This window comes from Populus euphratica, unplaced genomic scaffold (genome assembly GCF_000495115.2).
Source record: "Populus euphratica unplaced genomic scaffold, PopEup_1.0 scaffold164.1, whole genome shotgun sequence".
Lineage (NCBI taxonomy): Eukaryota > Viridiplantae > Streptophyta > Magnoliopsida > Malpighiales > Salicaceae > Populus > Populus euphratica.
The window spans coordinates 247,633-257,291 of record NW_011500048.1 but is presented as its reverse complement, the minus strand read 5'-3'; the positions used below and the strand labels follow the sequence as shown (position 1 = coordinate 257,291).

Here is a 9,659-nt window from a genome sequence, read left to right as displayed (position 1 = left end):
GATCGAAGGACTTAGTTAATAAGGTTGTTTTATCATGGTGATCAGGTGAGACATGTCGATCCTGGATTTTTTTTTTAAATATTTAATGTACAATCATCAACCATTGTCTTTTAACATTCACCTATAAAAATAATTTATTTAATCTATGAGATATCATCTCACTATTATATAAGACTAGCACTATTCTTTTTTCTAGGATGATAATTTTATCAGCATGCATGTGCCTTGATCAGTGATGGTGAGTTATTGAGAAAATTTATGATATTTATAAAGGAATTATTCATACTTACTCATAGATATATAAAGAGAATTAAAAGACGAGAAAGTTCTGTATATAAATAACTTTCTCATCTTTTACTTTTCAGATGGTTTAGAATTTCAGGTGAATCATAAGTCATATTGTTTATTTATATGCGAAATTAATGGAAGTAAGCTTGCTAGTTAAGCGCAAGGGCATCCATTATTTAGGATGTGCGGCCATGACAAGATCCTTTGGTAGGGAATTCTGACATCAGTGGTTGCTGTGACTGTTGCTGCTGCTGCTGCTTCTTTACTGAAAAAGCAGCTAGTAATTAAACAGCACATACCATTAATTGATTAATAATTCAAAAAGAAAGGGAGCTTTATGAGGCAACATCCATCTTTACGAGAGTGAAAAGATGACCCAATAAGCTTTTCACCACCGCCATATTCATAGTGAAAGGCGAAAGCACCTGGTCAACTTTTCTCAAGCTTTATAGTATAGAGAAAAACCCATTGCTGGATACCGTAGGGTGATCATTGGCATTAGATTTTGAAGGTTTATTTCTAGATTCTGGTTGTGCTGATTCACTACAGATATAAGGACATTTACAAGTTTAATCGAGTTGTGCTCTGCCAGCACTGCAAGAAAAGATTGTTCTTAATTGATAGGAGGCTCGAGGAAATCAAGGGCACTTTCTTTTAGAATCATTTTGATGCTTCACAAGGATAGTTTTTCTTGGAGGCGATAGCTGTGCGAAAGGGCCAGCTATCCAGTACTTGAATGGTTCTGCATGGCTTAAGTTTATATAAATCTTCAAATTAAGGAACATGGTTTCTTCTTCTTCACTCTTGTAGGCTCGGAACTACTTAAAGGTGCGGAAATTATCATGAATAATCTCTTACTTTTTTGTAAAATTTGTAAAATAGATCTAATGTTTTTCCTGTGCAAGGAACTGCGGTGCATTTGTCTATTGCAATTTCATTCTAGGTTATATAAAATTATGGGCTATTAACACAAAAAAAAAAATCTAAAATTTTGGCATATAAACACAATTATAAAAAGGTTTAGTGAGATAATATATCTTATATTTTTCAGAAAAAAGTTATAATTGAAAAATATGATATTAAAAGAATCGTGGTAGGTTGAAACTGTATTATTTCACAAATTGTGTTATTACATTAAAAATTTTAATTGATTATGTTCATTTTAAAAAATAAAAATTATACATATATACTAAACGGAATTTATATAATTGAAAATTTTGTATTTGGTTTGTTGTGGTGGTGATAAAATTATAATTTTTATTTTTTTAGAAAACAATTTTTTTTATATATTTTTCTCTCTTTATACTTCCTATTTTTATCATTTTACACTTCTTCTATTTTTCACCATTTCTTTTCTTATCTTATTTTTTGTAATATTGTTTTACTTCTCTTTTTTATATATATATTTTTAAAAAAAATTATTATTTTTTATTAATTATATTTTATTATATTTAAACATCGACCTTTTTAATTTATGGTTATATTTTTTTTTAGATATCAAAAAATATGTTAAACATCTAATGTTAGAAAAAAAATTATTTAACCTTAGCGAAGCGAGTTAAATAAATAAGTTAATACTTTATTTTTTATTTATTAACATAAATTGTTTTCAATATATTTAATTAAATAATTTAAAAACTTTTATTTATAAATATATTATTAAAAAATTTATTTTATTATTAGGAAAGCAAAGATGAAAGTAGTGTTTGACACTGCATTTCAAAAAAACTTTTAAAAAATTTAAAAAAAATTTATTTTTATTTTTATTTTAAATTAATATAATTTTTTATTTTTAAATTATTTTAATATATTAATATAAAAAATATATATTTTTAAATAAAATATAATTTAAAAAAACAAGCGCATCACCATCATAAACTCGAAATAAGCATCTACTCTTGAAGAAAAATTTCTTAGTGACAGAATCATCACCTCGCAACAAGGCTGTTTCTATATATATATATATATATATATGTGTTATTAAAAACATTTAAAAATATATTTTATCATTCACAAAGCGAGTATGAAAGCAATCTTTGATACTGCATTTCAAAAATACTTTTATTTTTATTTTAAATTAATATAGTTTTTATATTTTTAAATTATTTTAATATATTAATATAAAAAGTATTTTTTAAAAATATTATTTTAATATATATTAAAATAAATTATAATTAAAAAAAAAACCCCATCACAATCATATACTCGAAATAAGTGTCTACTCTTGAAGAAAAATTTATTAGTGACAGAATCATCACCTCTCAACAAGGCTGTTTTTCTGCTATCATGCATGCGTGATGATTCATCATGACACAAACCGCCCAATCGTGCGATCCAGATTCATGCATCACCTTGTTCACTGGCTTGTTGGGTGATGATTTCTGACAACACATTACAATAAAGAGCACTGCAAATCAGAGCTCTCTGATTTTTTAACCCTGTTTGACTTCGAAAAATTAAAATATTGCTTTCCTGATGGTCGAAAGACACGTCGCAATATACAACTATGACATCAATTTTAATTATCACGCAAGAGACAACCATGTTTTTTCGAATTCTTGAATATTTTTTTAAATTTAAATTAATGTTTTTTTAATGTTTTGATATATTAAAATTAGAATAAAAAATAAAAAATAAATATATTTTTAAATAAATAACACTTTAAAAATTAAATTTTACTGTACTATCAAACATGATATTAATTTTTACAAATAGCAAATGCTTTTCAAAATATTTTGGATTAAAAAAAATAAGATTTTTAGATGATTTTAATTTAAAGATAACAATTATTTAAAAAAAAACATTACTAAAAAGGCACTTTGCACAAATATAAGTAAGGCATCATCAAACACATCCTTCATGATGCAATATACTCTGATTTAAATTAATAAAGAAAATAGAAACAATTGCAATCATTTTCTATAACTAATTTGCATCGAAGTAGCAAAAACAGACCTGGAAACAGCAATTCAGCTATTTCTCTCAAAATGGTGTTCTCATCTACTATGTGGAAAGACAGAGACACCACGTGACAAAGTTAATCATTAAGCTTGCCAACCGTAATTGTCGCTAATTACAGTACCTACCAAGTTAATTAGCAACTCTTTTATGGGCAATTTCGTCCATAAATGCACTATATAATCACTCGAGACTGCTCACGCAAGCAGATCCTCACAAACTAAGCTTGAGAGAGTGCTCAGGGCTAAACAAAAGATGATCACCGCAGATGACTTCTACAAGGTCATGTGTGCTATGGTGCCTCTGTATTTTGCAATGCTGGTTGCGTATGGATCAGTGAAATGGTACAAGATATTCACACCGGAGCAGTGCTCAGGGATCAACAGATTTGTTGCTGTTTTTGCAGTCCCAGTGCTGTCTTTCCACTTCATCGCTCAAAACAATCCATACCAAATGGACACCAAGTTCATACTGGCTGATACTCTTTCCAAAGTCTTAGTCCTTGTTCTGCTCTCAGTGTGGGCTATTTTCTTTAATGGAGAATTTGATTGGCTTATCACTCTCTTCTCGGTCGCTACTTTGCCTAACACACTTGTCATGGGCATTCCTTTGCTCAAGGCCATGTATGGAGATTTCACACAGAGCCTCATGGTGCAAGTGGTTGTTCTTCAATGTATAATATGGTATTGTGAACATATCCTAATCCCAGTTTTCCTTTTCTTTCTGTTTCCTGAGAAAATCTTTTGAGCCTCCTTTTGATGTTTCGTTGCGTACGTAATCTTGCTGGGTTGGTCTATCGATTCCTTTTCCTTGCTGCTAACTCACCCCCCCTTCAAATCTTCATGCGGTGCCTCATCAGTGGCGTCATTTTAGTAGGAAAGATGCAGCTGAAAAGTTTGAAAAAACACAAAAACCAAGCATCGGTGCCTCCTTGCAAAAAGTAGATTCTATTAGTTACCTCAAAAGCATTTAAGAATCAAACAACATTCACATCTCTCGAAAATCTTGAAAAAGACAATTGAATATCATACCAGTTATAGTCCTACAGCATCATTTCTATATGAAAACTTGTCATGGTCAAAGTGATCATCAACTTAAAAAAGCTCTGGCCACCCAAGAATCAATCCTTGAACTGCAGGCAAAAATTACATGTACACTGATTGAAAATACATGCACTCATATGTAGTCATAGTTATCGAGAAATTTACAACATAATATATGATTATATAGACACATACATACACATACAAACATGTATATATTTCATGCAAAGAACAGTAATTAATTTTCAAGTAAATTTGGGTTTGCAGGTACACGCTTCTGCTCTTCCTCTTTGAATACAGAGCTGCAACCCTCCTAATCAAAGCCCAATTTCCCGGCCCCACTGCAGCCACCATTTCTAAAATCGAACTCGACGACGATGTCATCTCGCTCGACGGCAGGGATCCACTCCGCACAGAGTCAGAAACAGACGGCAACGGACGCATACGAGTCCGCATCAGACGGTCCACATCTTCGGCTCCAGACTCCGCTTTATCATCCTCCATATGCCTCACTCCCAGACCATCAAACCTCTCCAACGCCGAAGTTTTCTCCGTTAATACCCCTGTACCACTGCACGAATACCATGGTTATAATGGTCATTTCAGTCATGGACCCAACAATGAGATTGTGCTATGTAATGGTGACTTGGGATTGGCGTATCGGTCTGGAACGAGTCCGAGGTTGTCAGGATACGCGTCGTCTGATGCTTACTCACTTCAACCGACACCACGTGCGTCCAACTTTAACGAATTGGACCTAACTAACGCAACGAACACGCCTTTTTGGGTCCGATCTCCAGTCGCCGGTAAAATTTACCGGCAGCCATCTCCGGCAGTTCCTGAAGTCAAGCTAGTCTGGGGTGAGTCGCCAGTGATATGTCCAAATGGCGGCGGCAAAGATGTGGCAGGTTTGGCAAATGATCCACTCTCTCTATTTTTCTGATCGAAGTCGTTTTTGTTGTTGATTTGGTAAAATATCGATCTTACAACTAACGTAGAATATTGACCTGACAACAACAATAACGATTTCGCAAACGAGCACGTGATTAATTAAGGTAATGCTTGATTACGTGGGTAAGTTTTTTAAACATATTAATTTATACTTTTTATCTATACTATACACTACAATTTAACTATTAAATCTGACTTTTTTTTAAATAGATATTACTCAAATTCTTAAGAGAAATTATTAAATACTCCCTGAATTATACTCCTTCATTTAATAAATATCTATGGCATCCACTTTGATTTCTTTTTTATATAAATCTCGTATTTATGTGAAAAAGAAATATAATTCCAAATATATCAAATAATTTTACAATTTTTAAATGCATTCATAAACTATATTACTGATTTTTTTGTATTACAATTATAAGTACGAGACGGAACTTAGGCTTGTTCTAACACATTTGGGGAAGAGAAATGTGAATTCAGAAAAAAAATCACAATCTAGTTGACACAAATCTCTACATCTTAGTGGTAGATTAGTTATCTTTACCCCTTTTCATTCTAGATTTAGATAAAAAGCCCTTCCTCATTTTCCATCACCTGATTAATCATTTTTTAGGCTGCGTATATGTTTTAATAAAATTTATTTATTTTTGTTTAAATTTTTTATAATTTTTTAGATAGTTCAATGTGTTAATTTAAAATATATATATATGTTTTTTAATATATTTTTTTAAAAAATATTTTAAAAAAACTTCTAATAACAACCTTTGGAGAAGGGGTCTCTCTCTGCCCTGCAAAACTTTTATTTTAATATATTGATTTTAAAAATAAAAAAAATATTTAAAAAAAGATACTTTATAAAACATCTCAACTATTATTCCAACCACCGCAGCTGAGAAGCGGGCAGTGGCCCCTACAAGGCTCCAACCTACCACCAGTGAAAGAAGAAAAGAAAGAAAAAGGTGTAGAGTGGTCAATGAATTTCTAATGAATCAGCACCTCAATGGGTAGGCAGCATCATTAGGCCGAGGGCACGTGTGTGATGATAGAGGGGCTATTCGACTGCCTAACTACTTGATCTTTCATAGGAGAGAATCTAATTATTCTAACACCAAATCCCCCATTAATTAAACAATTAAATCAGTAATTATCACAGAATCGTCATCAGCCAAAACTTTCAAGCTGGTGATCACATTCGTATACGTTCCATTGTCGCTACACTACACTCGAAAACAAACCTTGGAGTGACATTATTATTATTATTATTTTAATTATGATATCTAGGTTAGTTTACTTGTGTTTTAATTAATTTTTTAAAATTTTAAAATTAATAATTAGATAAATTTTTAATAATTTTAAAGTTTGTGACACTCAAACTAATAACCTTAAAAAAACAAAACAAACTCAGAATCTTATTAATTAAACTACACCATTTAAAATTTTACATTAAATTTTATTTGTCCAAAAATATAAATTTGGTTTAATAAATTTATCCAAAAATATAAATTTGATTTAATAATAATAATCTTTTAAACATCCATTAAGATGCATGGTCAATAATAATAGTGAAAAAAAAAAATAAGGTGATGTAACCTTGGTATAATTTGACCTCATTGTGATATAATTCTAATTTAAAAATATTTAAAAATATAATAATAATTGTTTTTCAAATTGATTTTTACTTGAAATATATTAAAATAATATTTTTTTTATGTTTTAAAATCATTTATGACATAAACACATCAAAATAATATAAAAATATCAAAAAATATTAATATAAAATAAAAAAATATTAAAAACATTTTTAAAACACAAAAACAAATAAAATCTTCTAAACTTGAGTTCCTAAGTAAATTAAAACATATCCTCAAATAGAAGTTTTGAACTTCATTCCTTTCCATCTTTAAACTTACCATTAAAGTGATTCCTATAACATTAAAGAGAGAGAAGTGTTTGGAACATTGATAAATTTTGTTTTTAAGATGTTTTTAACTTAAAAATATATTATAATAATATTTTTTATTTTTAAAAATTTCTTTTTTTGATATTAATACATCAAAAATAAAATTGAATTTTTTAAAAAGTATTGTCCAATTACATCACCAAAAACACTCCCAAAAACATGAGCTAATTATCGATTTTGAAAAAAATACCATCAGTATAGAAATCTACAAGTGATAGAAAAATTACTCTAATTTGTCGAGATGTGGTATACTATAGGTGAATATTTGCTACAAGAAATGAAAAGGATCACAAGATATGATTGTATTTCTTACATATATAATGCAAATGAGGTAAACAAGGAAATGTTGGAGTTCCAAATTTGACAGCACATTGTTGTTTCTTCTTGTTGAATCTAAATTTTGTGAATGTGCAATTGCACGGTAGTCTTTAAACCAATCTGTTATACATTAATGATATAGCAGGCAAGGAAATCAGCTTCAGAGACAGTTGTAAAATGCCAGCACCAGAGGAATCGAATTCGAAGGAATCAGTGAGCAACCAAGAAATGCCGAATGCCATTGTCATGATTAGACTTATTCTTGTTGTGGTAGGGAGGAAGCTCTCTCGAAATCCAAATACATACTCCAGTGTCTTGGGGCTCCTCTGGTCTTTAGCCTCTTTCAAGTGAGTTTCTGATATCCTCTCTTTTCCAATTTCCTTCCCCCTCGATAAACTTTGATAAAAAATGGTTTTTATTGATAATTGATAAAGATTTCCGTGAAATAAACAGATGGAGTGTGGGAATGCCCAGCTTGGTGAAATATTCAATAAAAATAATTTCAGACGCAGGTCTTGGGATGGCCATGTTCAGTTTAGGTATATTGAACACCTTATAACCACCAGCACTGTTGATCCAGTAATTTGTATGAAAATATTCAATAAAAATCGCAGGGTTGTTCATGGCTCTTCAGCCTCGGATAATTGTATGCGGCAAGAAAAGGGCAACAATGGCAATGGCAATCCGATTCATTTGTGGACCAATCGTAATGTCGACAACTTCGGTCGCTGTTGGAATGAGAGGAGTGCGGCTCCGTGCGGCCATAGTGCAGGTACGACACGAACATTCGTGGCTAATTAAGAAATATTAGTTGACAGAATGCATCTGTTTTGTTGAGTATTCTCTTACACAGAGTTTGAAATAATGTTACCATACAATGCCAGGCAGCTCTTTCACAAGGGATTGTGCCATTCGTCTTTGCAAGGGAATACGGGTTGCATCCCGATATAATGAGTACAGGGTAAGTCAGGAAGCTAGACCTTCAATTTGAGAAGAGGTCCCAATTGAAGTTAATATATCTAGTAGTATATGGGAATTGAGCTTTCTGTATAGACCCAGATCCATGAATTAGAGGGGGATTTTAGATTTTTGTTACTGATCACTGCTCAATTTTACCTTCTCGGTGTATTAACTGTGCTTCCACTTCTGCAGGGTAATCTTCGGCATGTTGGTTTCCTTGCCGGTAACCCTCATCTACTATATATTTCTAGGCCTGTGAGAATAAGGAAAGGCTAGGTAATCACCGATGTTGAAGAGCATATATATGGAAGAAAGAAGTTTTCCACCTTCATATCGATCATATATAGGACAAAGTGATGTCATTACAGCATGCTAACCCGTAATGATGTTGGATCTGGTCATCATATAGCCTGCAATTGGCAAGATCAGTGGTACCTCTGAGAGCTGTGAACGTTCCCGGGGACAGAGACTTGCAGAGGCTGGATATTCAGTGGCCAAAAATACACGGTTATATTAGATTGTCGTTAGAAAATATGTTAGGACATGAACATGGAGTATCTTAGTACATGGACTTAGTGGTAGCCGAAAGGAAAAAAATGGATTATCATTGCTTATCATGAAGGCAGGAGACTCGGATTTTCATGTTTAGAGTGGGTAAAGTTAATGGATCCCGGTATGTTTGACTCGATGAAAGATGAAAAGAGCCGAAGTTGTATCATTTCTGCTTTCTGTTATAGTGTCATTTTCTTTGTTTAACGTTTGCAACAATCATAGCGAAACAGTCCTTGATTGTGACTTTTGCAGGGGAGAATTTATATTTGAAACGAGGACCAGATTACCTTAAAATTGAAGTTTTCTAGACAGGAAAACGACTTATTTCTTTTCCTGTTGGCAACGCTGTAAAGGCAGAGAAACATGTTAGATTTTATGAGCTAGTGTCGGATGACCCAATCATGTTTCAGTTTTACCCTTATCCATTTACCATCCATTTATTTTTTAAATAGTTACATTTAATCATTTAATCATAATAGCTATAACTTAATTGATTAAATTTTAAATTTATTTTTAAAAAATTATCGATTCAAGTCTTATAAATTTTTTAATAATTAGAGGTTTACATAATTATTAATTTTAGGGTTAATAGGATTAGTCAAGATACATACTCAAATATCCATATT

General features: G+C 31.5%; 1 protein-coding gene across 1 annotated transcript; it reads left to right on the top strand.

Moving 5' to 3' along the window:
• The first annotated feature begins 3,438 nt into the window (after positions 1 to 3,438).
• Positions 3,439 to 9,361, top strand: LOC105107557 (probable auxin efflux carrier component 6). Its single transcript, XM_011001522.1, has 7 exons — positions 3,439 to 3,929; positions 4,557 to 5,197; positions 7,667 to 7,868; positions 7,975 to 8,060; positions 8,136 to 8,293; positions 8,406 to 8,482; positions 8,674 to 9,361. Exons 1-7 carry the CDS (start codon positions 3,502 to 3,504, stop codon positions 8,738 to 8,740), a joined length of 1,659 nt encoding a protein of 552 aa, XP_010999824.1. The 5' UTR covers positions 3,439 to 3,501; the 3' UTR covers positions 8,741 to 9,361.
• The last annotated feature ends 298 nt before the right edge of the window (positions 9,362 to 9,659 follow it).

Excerpts from the sequence above, each read along its gene's own strand:
- LOC105107557 (XM_011001522.1), top strand. The coding sequence starts at position 3,502 with ATGATCACCGCAGATGACTTCTACAAGGTCATGTGTGCTATGGTGCCT. Across the intron at positions 3,930-4,556 it reads GTTCTTCAATGTATAATATG|GTACACGCTTCTGCTCTTCC; the intron begins GTATTGTGAACA and ends TTGGGTTTGCAG. Across the intron at positions 7,869-7,974 it reads TGGTCTTTAGCCTCTTTCAA|ATGGAGTGTGGGAATGCCCA; the intron begins GTGAGTTTCTGA and ends TGAAATAAACAG.